Source organism: Rhinolophus sinicus, linkage group LG18 (genome assembly GCF_036562045.2).
Source record: "Rhinolophus sinicus isolate RSC01 linkage group LG18, ASM3656204v1, whole genome shotgun sequence".
In the NCBI taxonomy this organism is placed as follows: Eukaryota; Metazoa; Chordata; class Mammalia; order Chiroptera; family Rhinolophidae; genus Rhinolophus; species Rhinolophus sinicus.
Window position 1 is genome coordinate 12374719 of NC_133767.1, and position 20522 is coordinate 12395240.

Sequence of the window (20522 nt, forward strand, 5' to 3'; positions counted from 1 at the left end):
CTTAAAGAAACTGCCTGCTCCATCTCCTCACCTTCTGCTCTATTTCTGCTCTTGAGCACTTACTGTATGCCCAGGTGAAGGGCCAGCTTCCCCTAACCATTTCATCCTCGTGACAATCCCGCAACTTTGGGGCTCCAGTGGTCCCCATTGAACAGAGAGGAAGTCTGAGGCTCAGAGAGGTGAAGCGACTTGGCCAAGGTCACACAGCAACCAGGAAGTGCTGGAAGTCTTAGCCACTGTATTTTCCTGTCTCTCTGAAAGCATCATGTGGGAGAGTTGTCTGTGAGGCAGTATTCTAGACTGTTCTAGAACAGTCCAAACCCTGTTTTATGGAATTCTAGGAGGAGGGGAGGTCCAAACAGGAGGGCCTCAGGCTTCCCCCAACCAATCCATCTGGTATGTTGGGCTTCTGTCCAGGGTTTCATTTGAGGGGAAGTTTCTGCAGCTGCGGCAGAGTTTGGACATAGTGTCCGATTTCTCACACTAAAGTGCTGAGCCACTGGAAATTTTTAACAGTACCAGTGCCCCACCCTAGAGAAGCTCAGAGGCTGGTAGGGGAGATGAATGCCAGGCCCCCAGCCCGGCCTGGCCTGGCGGGAGCTGGGGGCCCTTCCTGCCCAGGCCCCCTCCCCAAACCCCCTACCTGAAGTCCTCCGATGCCAGCACCTCGTAGTAATACAGGAGTTTGCACCTGGGGCCAGGGCTGTGCAGGGCGGTCAGGACGTCCTCCACCACATTGCCGGGGGGGCTGTGCATTTGCCACTGGAGCAGGTAGGTGCCAGGCCACCGGGTCACGTGGGAGCCCTGAAACAGCGGGCACACCTGAGGCTCTGGGCCTCCTGGGGATGGCACCCCCTTCTCAACCAGCCCCCAGCAAGTCCTTCCTCTAAGCTTCCTGAAGCCATCCTTGCTTCCCATCTGCTGTCACCCCCATATCCCTGGCAGCTGAGAGCCTCCTTCTGAATCTGGGAGGGGTCAAGGCCTGGGGGGGTGGCTGCAGGACAGCGTGGGTGTGGTTTGGGTAACCGCCTGGCTTTTGTTGGGCTCTTGTTCCGCTGACCAGGCTTTGCACACTGAGGAGTTCTGGAGAGCGACTTGGGAGGGGGACCTCGCAGGTGGGTAGAGTTTGTTGAGAACAGAGAACGAGACGGGGGTGTGTTAGCTGTTATAAGAACAGCAACTGCTGGGAAGGGCTGGGCTGTGCAGGGGGACCCCGGGGGCGTTGCCGGTGTATAATGTGACAGCCATCTGCTCGACTTGCCATGGAACCTTCAGTAAGATCTGTAGTGCCCGCCAGCACTTGTGTGTGTGTGTGTGTGTGTGTGTGAGTGTGTGTGTGTGTGTGTGTGTGTGTGTGTGTTTGGGGCCAGTGATGTCCCACTTGCAAGCCCTGGCCTCCTGGAGGATGTGAAGGTCAGCACAGGGGCTCATGTTTGGCGTCCTGTCCGTGTTCCGTTCCCAGCCCTATAGTTTCTGTGCTGCGTGGGTTCTGGGACTTCACTGTGTATGAGAAATCAGCAGGAGAGGGTTGCCCATTCCAGGCCCCACACCCAGAGGTTCTGAATCCGCTGCTGTGCCTGGGGCCTGGAAACCTGCATCTTTGACACACGTCCAGGGGATTCTGAGGTTGGGGTCCTGAGGTCCCGGTCCTGGACCAGTCTTTGTCCCCCACTGTCCTGCAGGGTCCCGTTTGTCCACTGCTTGCCCCTCAATTCTGTCACCTACTGGACACTCAGTCCTGTGTGACGGATGCATAAATGAGCCAAGGAATTCGAACCTGGATGCTCTCCCCTTCCCGGCAGACGAGGGGGGCCTCCACACGACTGTAATCTGTGACTGGGGCCCAGCCTTTGTCCGTCAGCTGCCCGCCGGGCCTGGCCCCAGGCTCCCGTGGGCCCTTCTTGGGCATCTGTTTAGTGTGGTACAGGCTGAACACCACGTCCCCTCGCAGGATGTCGAAATCCCAGGTAATGACTGACTCCCCCTCCAGAATCTCCACTGTGACCTACGTGGGGACAGATGGGGTCTGAGAATGGACCCTCCCCCATCCCTCCATGCGAAATGCCTGGGAGATCCCACCATGCTGTGAGGGCTGCCTCACAGTCACTGACTGACTGACATGAGGGTACAAAACGCCAGCAGAGCCGCTCTACAGGGCTCTGCACATCCAGCGACCCCCAAGGGTCAGACAGGGCTAGACCGTGGCTGAAATGGCCCCTTAGCTTAGATTCTTGCCCACGTCCATCCTGCCCCGCCCCTGCTTACGGGTTTCTCCTGAGAGCTTGCCCTCAGCAAATCGCTGGTATGAGAACCCTCATTTCAGGCTGTGCTCTGGGGGACCCTAACCTATAATGACACCCCGTCCCTGTGGGCCCTCCCAGGCCGGGACCCCAGCACCTCGTGGGGGGCCCCGCGGAGCACGCTGGCCGACTGGTACGTCTCTCTCCACTGGTGCATCTGGTCTGCGTGCTCTTGCTGCTCTTCTGTCAGATAGAGTGACTTGGGGACCAGTCCTCCTTCGGGGACATTACACTGGGGCACAAAGACAAAGGTGGCAGGTCAGAGCCCAGCCAGGTTTCTGTGACCCCTGAAACCACACTTACAACAGCAACCCCTTAGTGAGCTGGGCACTGAGCTTTTATAGCACCATTTCACCCCCAGAACTACAACAAAATGCAGTGTGGACTATTATTCTTCCCATGTCACAGAGGAGGGAAATAGAGGCTCAGAGAGGTCAGGCAGGAGAGATCACAGAGTGGAAAGTGGCTGAGTCAGGGCATAGACCCGTGTTGTCAGGCCCCAGGCTCACGTCCCTTACCCTTATGCTTGGTCTAGTAGGCCCATTTGCTAAATATAAGTCATATATACATATCGCAACAAGTGGAGGAAACAAGCAAACTTGGCAAAATTCCTACAAAATGTTGTTTTTTCCCCCCCAAATTAGGCAAGGATACTGTTTGGTATTTCTGTTAGAGAAGAGAAAGGGTCCTGCCTTCCCACAGCCAGATGAGATAAGACAGCTGTGACAGCGTCACCCCTATCATCTCACCCCCCCGGGGGGGGTGGGCAGGTCAACAAAAGGGGGCTGGGACTGCCTCTCCTGGAAGCAGTTGCTCTGTCATCCCATGCCCTGTGGTTGTGGGTTAGGGATAAATCCTTTTGGGTACACCAGCTCCAGGCCTCTGGGACATTGGGGTCACCTCCCTCTACAGAAAAGGGTGCAAAGCCAACAGGTACACTCTGACTGTATTCTAGCGACCTACTCTTAGGTGGGGAATACAGGAGGGGCAAACCTTTGACTGGCCTGGTCTCTGGACTTCTGGAAACTTCTGTCTCGCTTACTATGTTTGAAAGAACCAAGGAAAGGCCCCTCCTTCTGAGAGGAGTCACCTGTCTTGGGGGCAGCTTCTAAAACCAGCCCAGCACTCCCCGGCTCCTCCCCTCCTGGCGCCCAAACCCCAGCGCCCTCACCACGCACTCTCCCCCAAGGAAGTCGGGGATCACGTCTTTATCCAGGTAGTCGGTGAGGCCTCCAGGGCCCTGGTAATGGCTGCCACTGCAGATGAGGAACTTCTGCCTGGTGTTCTCATTGATGAACGGGCTGATCTGAAATCGGGGCGAGGAGGCGAGGAGAAAAGCTGTTTTTTAATTGAGATGTAATTCACATAACGCAGAATTATAAGCATTTTAAAGTGAACGATTTCGTGGCTTTCAGTTATTCACCATGTTGTGCAACCATCACCTCTGTCTAATTCCAAGACATTTTCATCCTCCCAACAGGAAGCCCCACGCTCATTAGCACTCACTGCCCCTCCCCTCTCCTCTGGCAATCACTAATCTGCTTTCTGTCGCTATAGATTTGCCTATTCTGGACATTCCACATAAAGGGAATCATACGATATGTGTGGCCTTTCCTGTGTAGCGTTATCAGTGCTTCCTTTTTTATGGCTGAATAATGTTCCACTGTATGGATGACCATGGTTTGTTTCTCTGCAGCAAGTATTTCAACAGCAAGCTCTAAGATGCATGTCGATCTGATTTTTCAAGGCATCCTCAATACTGGAGTGGTGTCTGACTCAATAAATAGGTGGGGAGGGATGGAAGGGAGGAAGGAAAGAAGGGAGGAAGGGAGGGAGAGACTGAGGCACTTAACATGGCAGGGCACAAGCCAATTCAGCAAGGACTGCCACCAGCAAAAGGCAGACTGGGAACTGGGATCCCACTTGTGTAGTCACTCTTCTTCAGTCCGCACCCCGGGAGGCAGTCCCCTGCTCCATCAGGTGTGGCCACTGGTGGGGGGGGCAGCAGGAGACAGGAGGTGGTACTTCCCCATCTGCATGCCCTCCCCACCTGGAAGCTGCGGCCCCCACTGGCAGCCCTGCCCCCACTCCTGCCCCAGCTGTCACAGGCTCCACACCAAAGGCTATGCCCTCCTCTTGTCCCTCCAGCCCTGGGGTGGTCATGGCTTTACTGCAGCAACTACTCCCCGGGGCCTCTCCATCCCACCTACATCTCTGCAAGCAATTCCTTCCTGTCACCCCACCCCTCCACTTGTGCCATCAGAGTGAAGCCTCCTTCCAGCCCCATTGACGGGCGCCCACCCCCACCCAATGTATATCATAGGAAATTTCCAAACAGCAAAGGAACATAATGTTTGCAAAGATGAGGCTATTTCGGGATAAAAAGCTTCCGTGGCACATCCTGCCTGTCGCTCCTGCAGCTCCTGCTTCCCCGCCCAGCCTTGACGTCGCCACAGAAGCCAGAGAACGCCCTGCCCCCAGTCTACCCACGTCCTCTCCCGCTGGCGTCCTCCAGGGCCCCAGCAAGTGTCCGTCATCGCCACAGCCTGAGCTGTGTCCTGAGCATCTACCAGCTTCCTCGGGGCAGCCATCCTTTCCCCCCGTTTTCCTCCAGCCCCTGGATTGGTTTCGATGGTCCTGTAAAGTGGTCCTTCCTCTAGTCCTTTGCCCACGTCCAGGTCGCCTGCCAAGCCCTTCCCTGTGTGACTCTTGTGCCGTCCTCAGGTCTCAGTCACAAGCCACCTCCTAGGGGGACCTGCCTCAGTTCCCTCATGTAGATTCCCCCTTGCAACACCCCCTGCCTGGCTTAGTCGCTCCAAGAACCCTGAACGTCCTCATGCCATTGTCACAGGAAACCATGAAGCCTTTACTGGTGCCCCACTGTCATGGAGAGAGACACAGTGGCTGGCTTTGCACTCCAAATCCCCAGGGCCTGGAAAGGTGCCTGGCACATAGTAGGTGCTTAGTAAAACACTGAATCCATTTAAGCTTCAACTCTTAAATCTCTGTCTCGATTGACCCTCTACTTCCAGCAGCACTTCTCAGGCATTCGTGGACACCGATGACACCCCCGCCCCCCCAGGCCCTGAGTCTGAGTCTGTAGGACTGGGAGGGGCCTGACACTGCCCTGGCCTGAGGACCTCAGCAAGGCCGCAGGGCAGTGGTTTGCAACTGCGAATGACAACCTGTCGATGGTTTTGAAATCAATTTAGCACACCATGACCAGCCTATGTGTGTGTGTGTGTATGCCTGTGTGTGTACACACATGCGTGTGCCGGGTTGCAGCCTACAGTGTGTTTCTTACTATGGGTCATGGGCAAAATGTTTTAAAATCCCAATAGCACAGGACCCCAGCCGTCCTCAGAACCAGCTCACAGGAGTCCCAGGAGGCCTGTACAGTTCCGAGTGTGACTCTCGTGTGCACGAAGCAGGACAAAGGATACATAAAATGTGCTCCATCCATAGAGTGAAATATTACTCAGACATAAAAGGAGTGAAGTACTGACACGTGCTACAGAGTGGATGGATGAACCTGGAATCACGACGCTCAGGGAGAGAAGTCAGACGCAAAAAGACTCATTGTAGGATTCCATTTCTATGAAACCTGTCTAAGAGGCAAATCCACAGAGACACAAAGTAGGTTCACGGTTGCCAGGAGCTGAGGGGAGGGGGAAGGGAGGCCTGTTAGTAGGCACGGGGTTTCCTTTCAGAGTAATGGCAATGTTCTAGAATTAGGTGTGGTGATGGCGGCACAGCTCTGTGACTGTACTAAAAACCATGGACTTGTGCACTTTAAAAAGGGTGACCTTATGGTGTGTGAGTTAGAGGAAAGGACGCAGGACAAGCGGGCAGGACAGCTCACAGAGAGACCCCCTGCCATGTCAGGCTTGGGCTCTTACCAGCGTCCAGAGCACAGGGAAGACGCGGGGGGCACGCACGATGAGCAGCCGGCCCAGGGTCTCGGGGTAGTTGGCCTCCACCACCTCGATCATGCGCAGAAGGGCCTTCACCCCCGGCCGCCACAGGTGCCGCATGTTAAGCCCTTCCAGGTCCACCAGGCAGGTCCAGGAGCTGCGGAGGACATGGGCCCCCTCACTCCACACTCGGCCACCTCCCAGGGCCCCCAACACCCTCCGTGTGGACCCTGGTGCGGTGGGGAGGCCGACAGACAGGGATGGATGGAGCGGCTCAGTGAGGCAGGGCTGGGAACAGCAGGGGCAGGGGCCACAAGACACTCGTGGATCCTACCACCACGGAGAAACCACATGGCAAAGAGGCTCAGAGCATGGACTCTGAGGCTGAGTGCCTGAATTCAAGAGTCACCTTCACCCCTGAGAGTAGTGTGACATGGGCAATTTCCTCATCAGGGCAGCAGCAATGACAGTAAACAGGCCCCATCTCAAGCAATTGTTAGGGTGAAATGAGATAGTATATGTAAAGTTCTCTGCAAGAACAGGTACATAGCACACACTCAATAAAAGCTACGTATTCCTACTGATTGTTGAAAAGATGCTGAGGACGGAATAGAGTGTAAGTGCTAAGAGCACATGCTCCAGAGACAGATGCCCCGAGTTCAAATCCCAGCTCTGCCACCTGCTGTGTGGCCTCAACCAAGTTACTTAACCTCTCTGTGCCTCTATTTCAGTCATACTAATTCCTTAGGCAAAGCAATGCTGTTTTACTGCAGCGGCTCGCCCCTGGGAGCCTGTCCATCCCAGCCCAGCCTTGTTCCCTTCACACTGCCCACATCGCTGTAAGGAGCCCCTGTGTGACACCCTGTCATCTGAGCCATCTGCGGTGAATTCCACTTCTGGCCAGGACTCTGATTGATTGACTGATTCCCCACCTCGACCCCAGTGTATGTCCCTTTAGGAAAGCACCAAACAGCGAAGGAACATAATTTTCATAAAGATCGGGATATTTTGGGATAAAAAGCTTCCGTAGCAGACCCTGCCTCTTTTTCCTTTCTAGGGCTGTGAAAAGGACGTGAATCTTCTGAGCACCTATATATATGTTTGCATTATCTCTTATACAGTTACTGTTTTTGGTAATCCATAAAGAAACCCTGGGACTAGTGATATTATTCCCACTTTACAGAAGAGCTTGGAAGTTGCAGTGTCTTTGGGGGCGATGGCACGCTGAGTACTGGTGAGCTCAGGCATAGACGTTTGGGGAAGTCAGAGGGGGACAGTGGGTTACTGTATATTCTGTGACACCTGCGAGGTCCCCTGGCTGGAAGACAGAGTCAAGGTGGAACTTGGGGCGGGAGAGCTGGTCTGAAAAAGCCAATGCCAGGAGGCTATGTGGCCTGGCAGATAAAGTCCTTGAGCAACCTCGGATGAGCATCACCTCTCTGAGCCTCGGGGTCCCCCTCCATTCAGAACAGGGACAACCCAGTCCCTGCTTCATAGGCTCACTGTGAGAACTAGTGAGGACATTTGTGAGGCCCCTAGCACGCGCCTGGCACAGCGTCCATGCTCAGTGAACCTTGGCTGTTTTTACTGTTTGAAGGAATTCGTCCCCGGCGGGGTTCTTGCCTGATGGGGCGGCCAAACTGTTTGGTGTTCCCTTCACACCTCTTCTGTCCCTCCTCGCTGACAGAAAGAACCTGGAAGGTAGAGAATGGTGCTGGTGAACGTTCCTTTGGCTTCTCCACCTGCAGGCAGCCCTGGGGGTTCGGGAAGTGGGGACCCTGACTCACGTGCTGCAGCAGTGCCTCCTCCCCCACAGCCTTCATCAAGCCTTTGGTATCCATGTGGCCCAGGCGCAGGATGTACAGCGGGCGGCCATCTTGACAAAGACAGGGGGTGTTATGTAGGGGATGCCGGAAAGGGGGCAGGTCAGAGCCGCGATGAGGACTTAGCCTCCTCGGAGAAGGAGGTGCCGGGCTGCCGTTCACGGAGGCCCAGTGGGTCCATTATCTGCTGATACCCTGCCTCCTCCCCAGAGGGGCTGACACCATTCATGGTGAAAGAAACAACGCAAGTGTTAAAAAATACCGGTTTATACCATAAAGGAAACTGAGTGAGGGGCATATGGGAATGCTCTGTCTGCATGACCTTAGCAACTTTTCCGAAAACCTAAAACTGTTCTAACATTACAAGTTGATTTTTAAATGGTTTTGTAAAGAGGATATAGGCCAGGGGTGTCAAAACTGCAGCCCACGGGCCATCTGTGGTCCGCAATCCATTGTTAATTGGCCCGCAGCAAATTCCAAAAATATATTGAGTTTACTTAAATAAACCAGGTGAGGCAATACGTACTTCACCTCGAGTGAGTGGCCTGGCTGTTTGTGTATTTTACCGCATATGGCCCTTGGTAAAAAACGTTGAAAAAAGTTTGGACACCCCTGCTATACACCATGTGATGAAAGAATGTGGAGAGAGTGGATCAACGTTGGCTCTTAGCTTTCTGTCAGCCAAAGCAGAAAAGGAAAAATAAGGGATTCTGTACAATTACAGGTGGTTCTTTCAAGTCACCTCAAACATTGAATTGACAAATACTGAACCTCTACTTCTGGGAAAAATACGGGGTTTGTTAGGTTCTTGCAAGCCACTAGTCATACCATTTTTGGCTACCAGTCAATACAGAACCTTGTTTTATGTGTGTTGCTTTTTAAGGACACCTCAGTTAATATATATTGTTGATTGCTTAACACTGAACTCAGGGCCAGCGGCACCATATAACACGTACCCAAAGGAAACGGATGTAACACAGACATTTTCTGTGTGAGGCACATCACAGCCTTCTGGCATGTAGGAACATTAGGTCGTGATTCTGTACTACGCTTGCGAGGAGAGGGGCAGGCATTTTAAACTGCAGAATCACCAACAAAAAGCACAAAAAATGCGGCACTATGGAGACTGCAAAAAGGACACTTGTGTACAGTGCGAGAGCTGAAACTCGCTCAACCTCAGCGGGGCCGCTCAGGTTTTTTTGCCCCTCTGCACATGTCCGTGAATGATCGCAGAAGCATCCTGAGTTTTGATTTGGGCGCTATAAATAAATTTTAGTGAGTAAGCAAATTCTCAGATATGCAACATATGAATAATGAGGGTCAACTGTCTAGTAAAAGTGTCCCAACACTTGAGGGGTCAAGCATTTGCCCTGATCAATATACAGTTGGCCCTTGAACAACACGGTTTGAACTGTACGGGTCCACGTACATGTGGGTTTTTTTCAATCACTAGACAGTCGGCCCTCCATACCCCTGGGTTTCGCATCCGTGGATTCAACCAACCGCGGATCAGGATTGGCCGTTGAGAATCTGTGATGCAGAAGGCTGACTGCACCATTTTACATAAGGGACTTATGGGTTTTCCATGGGTTTTCAATCATGGGGGGTCCTGGAACCAATGCCCCGCAGATCCCAAGGGACTAGTGCAGTTAAGGTTTTGGGGAGTCAAAAGTTGTATGCAGGTTTTCCACTGCGTGGGGTGTCAGCACCCCTAACCCCCGCATTGTTCAAGGGTCAACCGCGTATGAAGTTTTACATAAAGGACGTTGAAAATCATAACAGGCATTGGCTTCAGTGGCCGTTTAATTTTTAAAAAAATCCAAAGATATTTGTAGTGGGTTGAATGACATTCCCCCCAAATTCCTGTCCCCCGATAACTTCAAAATGTGGCCTTATTTGGAAGTAGGGTCTTTGCAGGTGTTATCAGTTGAGGATCTCGAGGTGAGACCCTCCTAGATCAGTGTGGCCCTACATCCAATGCCCTGGGGTCTTTGTAAGAGGAGATGGGAACACAGAGAGGAAGGCCACGTGAAGACAGAGGCAGCCACTGAAGGGGTGCTGCCACGCCACGGCACCCTGGGGCCACCGGAAGCTGGGAAGCAAGGGGGGCCTCCCCTCCCATAGCCTTCAGGGGCATCACGGCCTTGCCGACACCTTCATTTCAGACTCCTGGCCTCCAAAACTGGGACAGAATAAAACTTACGTGGCTTTAAGCCACCCAGCTTGTGGTGGTTTGCTATGGCAGCCCCAGGACCCCGTTGCAGTATCCGCGGGAAGCCCAGCTCTGCCTTCATGGCTGGGCTGTCACCTCATGGGCATCTCCAGGTGCCCAGAAGGGTCAAAAGGAAACATAAGGGTGAAAGGTAGTGTCCAAAGCACGTTTGGCAGTGACCGAAGTGTGCCCTGTACGTTATGGAGGGCAAGGGACATACCTATGTCCTGGTAGTGCCAGCCCCCCGCATAGAACTCCTCCAGGAGGGCAGGGGGCCGCCAGGTCTGAAGCAGGAGGTCCACCTGGTGTTGCTCCCGCCAGCTCAAGGACTGGCACAGCATCTCACGGGCCTTGTCCAGATGGAAGTCACGAGCCCGCAGGAACCGAAGGAGGTGCTCATCTTTGGGAATCTGAGAAGAAGGAAGAGGAGAAGCCCCACAGAATGGGATTCCCTAACTCAGTAGATAAAATTATGGCAAAGGAGTCTGCGGTCTCCTCTAAAACTAGTTAGCTGGGGAAAGGACCATAGGTGTCCACAAGTCAAGGATTTCCGGCGGCCACCGGAAACCGAGGAGACAGACATGGAACAGATTCTGCCCTGGAGATTCCAGAAGGAACCGACCCTGCCAGCACCTCAACCTCAGACTTCTGGCCCCCAGAACTGGGAGAGAATAAAGTTCTGTTGTTTTAAGCCACCCAATTTGTGGCCTTTTGTTTCAACGACCCCAAGAAATGAATACACCCCCTCTTAACAGATTGTTATATGAGCTGATAAGTCACCCCCGTTTTTGTTTTCTGCCTTGTTGATTCAAGCTACGTTCCTGCCACATGCAACCCAAAGAGTCTAACTAATAGCTGAGGGGACAGGCTAAGGTCCCACCAGCTCTCCTTCTTTTCCTCAGGCAAATATCGACAGTTGAGAGAAAGCCAGCCCCAATCAAAAGCACCCTTTCTTGAATACTCATGCTGAGCCAGCTACGCTCTCAGCACCATATATGGACTGTCCCTTTAATTTGCTCTGGGAGGTCTATGGTAACATTATTTCCATTTTATAGATGAAGAAACAGGAGCAGAGACAGGTTATGTATGTCACAACCCAGTACTAACTCCCTTGTTTGCACAATGTGCAGAGGGGGTGCTGGGAAGGAAGGGCCAGCAACTCATGATGAAGCAGGAAATTCTTATTCAAGAGGATTGAAGGTCAAGTTCACAGTTGGGACCTACATGCTCGGTGGACATTCATGTTATGGGGCTTACAGTCTAAAGGCAAAATCCACGGGCACTCAAAAAATCAACCTGCTCAAGGCATTAAATCTCTTAGAAAAGAACCTGGTTTTGTGAACATAGGGCTATACAGCGGTAGTTCTCAACTGGGGATGACTGTGCCCCACAGGGGACATTTGGTGATGTCCAAACGTCTGGAGCCCTTTTTAGTTGTCACAACTAGGGGAGAACAGCTCATTGCATCTAGTGGGTAGAGGCCAGGAATGCTGCTCAGCACCCCAAGTGCACCGGACAGCCCCCACCATAAAGAATTGTCGGGACTCAAATGTCAATAGTGCCGACTCAGTGATATAGATACACGAGACAGTAGATGATGAAAGGAAGGCGAAATCTAAGTGTCTAGCATGCTAATTACACCATTATTGCCCTGGCGCATCCCCCAGTGCCTGAGGCTGGGCGGCGATGGCTGTGCGTCTGCGCCAGCAGGCCGCAGCCCGGCACCCACCTTGCCTTTGTGTGTCTCCTGCAACCAGTGCCGAAGCTGGATCAGGCAGCTCTCCTGCATAGGTGTGAGACGGCCCAGGCACCTCTCAATGTAGTCTGCATCCAGCTTGTCCCCTGGAGGAGGAGAAGCAGGCCTTCAGAACGAGAGTGAGATGCCGCGTCTCTTTACCACGTGGTCTACCCTTTCTGGGACCCTCACCTTACTGGCCACCTCGGATCTGAAATGTAGTTCCAAGCCACCTGGTGGCCCTTTCACCAGATGACAGCCACGTGAGCTCCAGATTCTCTCATCTTTCCAACCCATTTCCAGGATAGTTCTGAAAACTTGTGCCGGGGCAAACCTGGATCTCACGGTGACAAGTGATGTGTCCCCACTGACCCTCGGAAATGGAGGTAATCCCTACCCTCTGCAGCTGTCCCACCCTCTGAAGGATTTTTTCCATCCCTCACCCTCTCGCCTTTGGCAACCATCAGCTTGTTCTCTATATCTATGGGTCTGTTTCTGTTTAATATTGTTCATTTGTTTTTAGATTTCACATGTAAGTGAAATCATGCGATATTTGTCTTTCTCTGGCTTATTTCACTTAGCATGATACCCTCTAGGTCCATTCATAATGTCACAAATGGCAAGATTTCGTTCTTTTTTATTGCTGAATAACATGCCACTGTGTGTGTGTGTGTGTGTGTGTGTGTGTGTGTGTGTGTGTATACAGAGGGTGCCAAAAAAATGTACCCACATTTTAAGAAAGGAAAAAACTGTATTAAAATTGTAATACTCTGCACAGCAAAAGAAACCATCGACAAAATAAAGAGGCAACCAACCGAACGGGAGAAGATTTTTGCAAACAGTGCCTCCGATAAGGGGCTAATATCCAAAATATAGGTATAAGGAACTCATACAACTCAACAACAAAAAACAAACAAACAACCCAATTAAAAAATGGGCAAGGATCTGAACAGATATTTCTCCAAAGAAGACATACAAATGGCCAATAGACATGAAAAAATGTTCAACATCACTAATCATCAGAGAAATGCAAATAAAAACCACAATGAGGGATCACCTCACCCCAGTTAGAATGGCTATCATCAACAAGACAAATAGTAACAAGTGTTGGAGAGGCTGTGGAGAAAAAGGAACCCTCATACACTGTTGGTGGGAATGCAGACTGGTGCAGCCACTATGGAAGGCAGTGTGGGGGTTCCTCAAAAAATTAAGAATATAATTACCATGTGACCCAGCAATCCCTCTCCTGGGTATCTACCCAAAAACATTTATCCGTAAAGATATATGTGCTCCAAGGTTCATTGCACCTTTATTTATGGTGGCCAACACATGGAAACAACCAAAGTGTCCTTTGATAGATAAATGGATAAAGAAGTTGTGGTATATATACCCAATGGAATACTATTCAGTCATAAGAAAAGATGAAATAGTACCATTTGCAACAAATGGATGGATCTTGAGATTATTATGCTGAGCGAAATAAGTCAGACAGAAAAAGTTGAGAACCATATGATTTAACTGATATGTGGTATATAAAACAGAAAACAACAAAAAACAAATGCAGAAACGAAAACTCATAGACTCAGACAATAGTTTAGTGGTTACCAGAGGGTAAGTGGGGAGAGGGGTGGTAGATGAGGGTAAAGGGGATCCAATATACAGTGATGGAAAGAGAACTGACTCTGGGTGGTGAACACACAGCGTGATATATAGATAATGTATTACAGAATTGTACACCTGAAATCTGTGTAATTTTACTAACAATTGTCACCCCAATAAACTTTAATTTGAAAAAAATTATAATACTCAATATATACCAATAACAAAAGATAAATACAAGTCATGTGTATACATTTTTTGGCACCCTCAGTATATATCTATAGATACAGATGCAGATATAGATGTAGATATAGATATAGGTATAATCATATCTTTACCTACTCATCTGTTGGAGGAGATCTGGGTTACCTCCATATCTTGGCCATTGTAAATAATGCTGCAGTGAACATAGGGATGCATATATCTTTTCAAATTATATGCATCCAAATATATAAATAAATAGCCAGAAGTAGAATTGCTGGATCATATGGCAGCTCTTTTTTTAAATTTTTGAGGAAGCTCCATACTGTTTTCCATAGTGGCTGCACCAATTTACGTTCCCACCAACAGTGTACAAGGGTTCCCTTTTCTCCACATCCTTGCTAACACTTGTTATTTGTTGATTTATTGATGACAGGTGTGAGGTGGTGTCTCCTTAGGGTTTTAATTTGCATTTTTCTGATGATTAGTGATGTTGAGCATCTTTTCGTATGTCCATTGGCCATTTGTATGTCCTCTTGGGAGAAATGTCTATTTAGGTCCTTTGCCCATTGTTTCATTGGATTGTTTGGGGGTTTTTTGGCATTGAGTTGTATAAGTTCCTTATGTATTTTGGATATTAACCCCTTATCAGATGTATCACTGGCGAATATTTTGTCCCATTTAGTAGGTTTTCTCTGTGTTGTTGATGGTTTTCCTCACTGTGCCAGAACATTTTAGTTTGATATAATCCCATTTGTTTATTTTTTCTTTTGTTTCCTTTGCCTAAGGAGACATATCCAAAAAGGTATTGCTAAGATTGATGTCCATGAGTTTACTGCCTGTGTTTTCCTCCAGGAGTTTTATGGTTTCAGATCTTACGTTTAAGTCTTTAATCCATTTAGAGTGTATTTTGTGTATGGTGTAAAAAAATGGCCCAATTTCATTTTTTTGCATGTTATCTTTCCAGTTTTCCCACCGTCACTTATTGAGGAGACTGTCTTTACCCCATTGTATATCTTTGCCTCCTTTGTCAGAGTTGCCTGTATACGCAAGGATTAATTTCTGGTCTCTCTCTATTCTGTTCCATTGCTCTGTGTCTGTTTTTATGCCAGTATCATGCCGTTTTGATTATTGTAGCTTTGTAGTATAGTTTGATGTCATGGAGCATGATACCTCCTACTTTGTTCTTTCTCAATTTTTTTTCTGGGGTGGGGGCAATATTTGGGGTCTTTTGCGGTTCCATATAAATTTCAGGATTAGTTGTTCTAATTCTGAGAAGAATACCATTGGTATTTTAGTAGGGATTGCTTTGAATCTATATTACTTTAGGTAATAAGGACATTTTAACACTATTAATCCTTCCAATCCACGAGCAAGGTATATCCTTCCATTTATTTGTATCTTCTTCAATTTCTTTCTTCAGCATCGTACAGTTTTCAGAGTACAGGTCTTTCACCTCTTTGGTTAAATTTATTCCTAGGCATTTTATGCTTTTTGATGCACTTGTAAATGGTATTGTTTTCTTAATTTCTTCTTCTGATCATTCATTATTGGTGTCAAGATTATTTACAATATAACATGCGTCATCTCAGTGAGTTCTCCCAACACCCCTGTGAGGCAGGCATCACTATTGTTCCCACTTTAGAGAAGACACTACTGAGGCCAAGACTGGTTAAGTAACTCAAATAAGTAAATGTATGTAGTGTGCCCAGCATAATGGAGTCAGGTGATAAATACCAGTTCCTTTTGCCTTCCTACCTCCCCAGTCCCCTTTGGGGATGTGGGGCTTTGAGTAGACAGAGCCCCAAAATACAGCCTGAAGCTACCAGGATCATTCCCACTGTTCAATCCCATCTCCCACAATTGGGCTGTCCGGGGCCAGCATATGACGGCATTTAGAGGCTGGGCTCTAACCTGAGGTCCTGTTGCTGCCTACTCTTAACTGTTGGGGTAGCAGATGCTGGCATGGTGAGGCCTCTCAGCGTGTTAGCCTCTCCGCAGTGGGTGGAGACCCTCCACAGAGAGCAGCCTCCATGGGCATAACCCATTCTTTGCGTGCAGCTGGCACAGTAAGAAAACAAATGGAATGTCTGCATGTCCAGCAGGAGGATCCAGTGGTTCTCTCCAAAACAAACAAGAAAAGCCAGGGCTAGCGGTCATGCCAACTATGCCAGGAGGCATCTGGGTAAATAGAGGCAGGGGAGATGCTATGGGGGGGGGCGTCCAGACCCAGACATACTGCAGAGTGGTCAGAGGCGGAGATGCTGGGGACAGGGAGGGAGTGAGGAGGGGCTGAGGGGGAAACACAAGGGAGGCAGGAGATACCAGCATCCTTCCGGCCTCCGGGCAGCTGTGAAGGCCCCTTTCTCCTCTGAGAACAAAGGCTCAGTGATTCGGAGCAGAGTGGAAGGGGCAAGATTGTGCCTCCCACCAGCCACCCTGAGTACCAACCCTGCTAGTGGACGGCACAGACAGAGAAGGAAGGAAAGACCTGTGCAAAATGGGGAGGGCACAGGGCATGACCGGCAGAGTCTGTGCAGAAGTGCAGTGTTGTCAAAAGAATTTTTTTTAATATTTTAAAAGTGCATGTATAACGGCAGCCAGCTAGTGCACACAGTTGGTGCAGAATGAATATTTGCTGAACAGATAAATTTTGTTCTTCCTAAACACGGCCCCAGACGTATTAGGTTGGTGCAAAAGTAATTGCAGTTTTTGCTATTATTTTTAACCTTTTAAACCACAATTACTTTTGCACCAACCTAATATTTGTGGTTACTCGGTGTATCTCTGAGTCAGGCAAGTCCTGACTCAGTGGCCCCAAAGGGAAAACTGAATCGTCGTGAGCACAAGTACACGTGGTTTAAAACTGGATTCATGGGGTATGTGCAGTTTTATATACTTTTTTTCCCTTTAATGTCATATTCTGAACATTTCCCGTGTCAATAAAAGTCTGAAATATGACAAAGCGCTAATTGCCTTAATATGCAAAGAGCTCTTACAAAGCAATAAGAAATCGATGGGCAAATAGGAAAATGGACAAACGGACAAGAACAGAGAGATTCACAAAAATGTTAAATAGAGTCACTAGCGTGAAAAATTAATAGTTGACTTCACTCATCAGGAAAGGAGTGATAACTAATCTACCAATGGTCATTCTTTACCTTTCATAAGTTTAAAATGTTTCATAATAGTCTTGTGGGGAGCTGGGGTGAAGTCAGCTATAGATGCAGCTACACACTTTTGGTGGGAACATTGATTAGTCCAACCTCTGTGTAGGCCTAATTGGTAAATCTACCAAAATTTTAATTGCACATAACCTTTGACCCAGCGATTCAACTTTTAAAATTATATGATATATATATTCTCATGCAAATATTTTTTTAAAATTTAAGTACAAAGATTTACCACATCATTTATATTTTTTTTAAATGGAAATGACCGAAATGTCTATCAATAGGGCACTAGCTGAATAAGTTACTTAAAAATAAGTAATAAATGTTTATTAATAAGTTATGGTACAACCGCACCATGAAATACTGCAAAGTAATAAGACACATGCACTGATACAGAAAGCTGTTGAAGCAAAATATCAAATAGAATGTATAATATGCTCTCATAAGTATGTTCAACATAGGCTGTACATATATGTATGTGTGTATAAGCATATGTGTGTGTATACATATGACGTATGTATATATGCCTAGATAGTTGCAGCAAATATAAACACAAAACTATTGTTGCTTCCAGGGAGAGGAAAGGAGTCTTACTTCCTACGTGACATCTGAGCAATTGGAATGGTTTTTTTTCTACCGTGATCATCCATTATTCATAAAATTAAAAATAGTAATAAAACCAGAGAAAAGAGCCGCCCTGAGGCATCAGATCAGGTCCATTCCTTATCTAGAAAGAGACCAGTTTTGGGTCTTGGGCCTGAAGGGAGAGAAAGTGAAGCAGCTGAGAGAGGGAGGAGGCTGAGTCAGTCCAGGACCCAGACCTGTCCCCAAGGGGACCTGTGGCAATTCTCCCCCCACAAGTGGGCAAACCCACGCAGGTTTCCTAGGACTTTGGGCCTTGACCACAGTGACCTACCGTCAGTACCGACCATCTCAGAAGCGGGATCCTGGGCGCTGCTGGGCCTGTCAACCTCGGAGGAGCCGGAACCCCCCAGCACAGCCTGGGTGCAGGCATCGTCATCTCGGACCAGAGCAGGAGTCCACCGGGGAATGTGGGAGGTACCCTGGGAGATGAGCTCGTTCAGGTAATGCTCGATCACCTCCTTGCCCTGGAAGAAGCCAGAGAGCGCCGAGACATCAGCACGGGGGCAGGACCTCGCCAGCCTGGGAGTCACCCCCACCTGGTTCTGGTCCCAGCCCTGACGCGTGGTTGTTGAGCAGCTGAAGTGTGGCCAGGCTCAATGGAAATGTGCTGTGAGCATTAAATATGCACCGGATTTCCCAGACTGGGTACCAAACGAAGAGTATAAAATAGCTCCCGAGTAAGTTTTATATTGATAACACACTGGATAAAATATATTCAAATGGATTTCGTCTGTTTCATTACACGCAAAGGGCTCTACTCAGTGATGGGTCTGAGATCTTTACACCAAGCAGCAATAACTTGAACCAGGAAAAAGCACGGCACAGTGCCCCTCCTCTGTCCACAGAGTTCACAGGCCTGGGAGCATCAGGACAGTGATTACGGTGCCCCCATTATGGACTTGCTTTCCATCCATTACCTCCTGTGATATGGCCATTGTTAGCATACCCATTCTATGGATGAGGAAAGTTAAGGATCTTGCCCGAAGTCACATGGATTATCAGGTGGCAGAGCAGGCTTTGAACCAGGACTGGTGGCCCCCCGAGCTCTGTGTACTTTCCTCCCTGTGACCGACGGAGTTCCCTCTTACCCTGTTGACGTTGGCTGTGTATTGCTTCATGGCGATCTTCTCCAAGGCACTTTCGAAGCCAAAGAAGGACCGGATGTCGAGGGAGGCGGATTGCTCAAAGCAAGTCCACTCTTCATTCTCTGGATGGACCTGAAAGCCAGGTAGGGGTGATGATATGATCTCAGGGTGGGGGATGCCATGCCCTCCCCCGGCGACCTGGGCCCAGTCAGAGCATAAGGTGGACAGCATGTCACAGCTGGCAAAACCCTAGGGGGACAGCAGTGCCAAGGGGCCCCACCCAAAGCAAGGTCTGAAGTGTTAGCAAACAAAAAGCCTTTTCAGGAGGGGCCAGAAGAAAGTGGGCCTGATATCTGCACGCCTGTCCCTTAAAAATTATATGTGATAAATTATAATCATATATTATAGATTATATATGATAAAAAATTATAATGATATATAGAAATTGGTAATATATTTAATATAATGCATCATTATATGTAAGTAAATTATACATAAATATACATTTTAGTTACATATATTTAAAATATACAGAGGGTGCCAAAAAATTTTATACACATTTTAAGAAAGAAAAAAAACTGTATTAAAATTATAATACAATAGGGGCCAGCCCAGTGGCTCAGGCAGTTAGAACTCCGTGCTCCTAACTCCGAAGGCTGCCGGTTCAATTCCCACATGGGCCAGTGGGCTCTCAACCACAAGGTTGCCAGTTCAACTCCTCGAGTCCCGCAAGGGATGGTGGGCTCCGCCCCCTGCAACTAAGATTGAACAGGGTACCTTGAGCTGAGCTGCCGCTGAGCTCCTGGATGGCTCAATTGGTTGGAGTCGTCCTCTCAACCACAAGGTTGTCGGTTTGACTCCCGCAAGGGATGGTGGGCTGTGCCCCCTGCAACTAGCAACGGCAACTAGACCTGGAGCTGAGCTGCGCCCTCCACAACTAAGATTGAAAGGACAACAACTTGACTTGGAAAAAAGGCCTGGAAGTACACACTGTTCCCCAATAAAGTCCTGTTCCCCTTCCCCAATAAAATCTTTTAAAAAAAATTGTAATACAATGAATGACACTAGCATTCATTTGATTAACGCCATCTTTTGAGGGAACCTGATACCACACATCGCTACTGTAATTCAATTCAGCTTCGAAAAATAATACATAGATAACATCCCTTAAAATGTGTATTTTTGGCACCCCTGGTATATGTTATGTGTTTATATATAAATATATATATTTATTGTAAATAAATATTTATGTATACTTGTGAGCAAAGACAACTTCGTTGATAGAACTACCATGTCCACCCAGGCTTAGTCCCTCTCAAACTTCTGTGGGCAGAAGCATGACCAGGAGTCTGTTAAATATGCAGATGCCTGGGTAGAATAGGTCGAGGCAGAGGCCCAGGGATCTGCATTTCACCGGCAGCCTCCGTGATGCTGATTCAGCTGTTGGAGGAACTCACTGCGAGAAACAGGGATTTATAAAAACTTTTATAAAAGGGATTTATAAAAACTCTCACCCATACCTCCCCAGAGGTAAACATCTAAACATCCTAGGCCCAGTTTCCAGGAGGCCCCAAGAGGAGCTGGAGGTGTGCAAAGAAAACGCGATCAGCATTTATTGGACGCCTGCTGTATGAGGCACCACCAGATAGATGAACAAAGCGAGGTCCCTCCCTGGTGGGTCTGGGTGAAGACACACGCAAAACACCTGTAATCCGCCAACATAGCCACACAGAGTTATCATGAAAAATACCATTTGGGGTCTAGCGCAGCGACATTATCTCATTTGCTGCTCTAGCACCCAATGAGGTACGTGCTGCTGGCGGAAGTTCCCTCTT

The 20522-nt window shown here is 48.8% G+C and overlaps 1 protein-coding gene across 1 annotated transcript in view; it reads right to left on the reverse strand.

Moving 5' to 3' along the window:
* The window catches only part of SEC14L5 (SEC14 like lipid binding 5), a 47100-nt gene that overhangs the window by 7713 nt on the left and 18865 nt on the right, over positions 1–20522 (reverse strand). The window contains exons 5-15 of the mRNA XM_019756468.2: positions 18691–18819; positions 17874–18066; positions 11979–12091; positions 10470–10659; positions 8002–8090; positions 7838–7908; positions 6200–6371; positions 3472–3606; positions 2398–2532; positions 1778–2005; positions 644–804 (exon numbers count right to left, since the gene is read on the reverse strand). Coding sequence (XP_019612027.2) covers positions 644–804; positions 1778–2005; positions 2398–2532; positions 3472–3606; positions 6200–6371; positions 7838–7908; positions 8002–8090; positions 10470–10659; positions 11979–12091; positions 17874–18066; positions 18691–18819 — 1616 coding nt within the window. The remainder of the gene's footprint in view (positions 1–643; positions 805–1777; positions 2006–2397; positions 2533–3471; positions 3607–6199; positions 6372–7837; positions 7909–8001; positions 8091–10469; positions 10660–11978; positions 12092–17873; positions 18067–18690; positions 18820–20522) is intronic.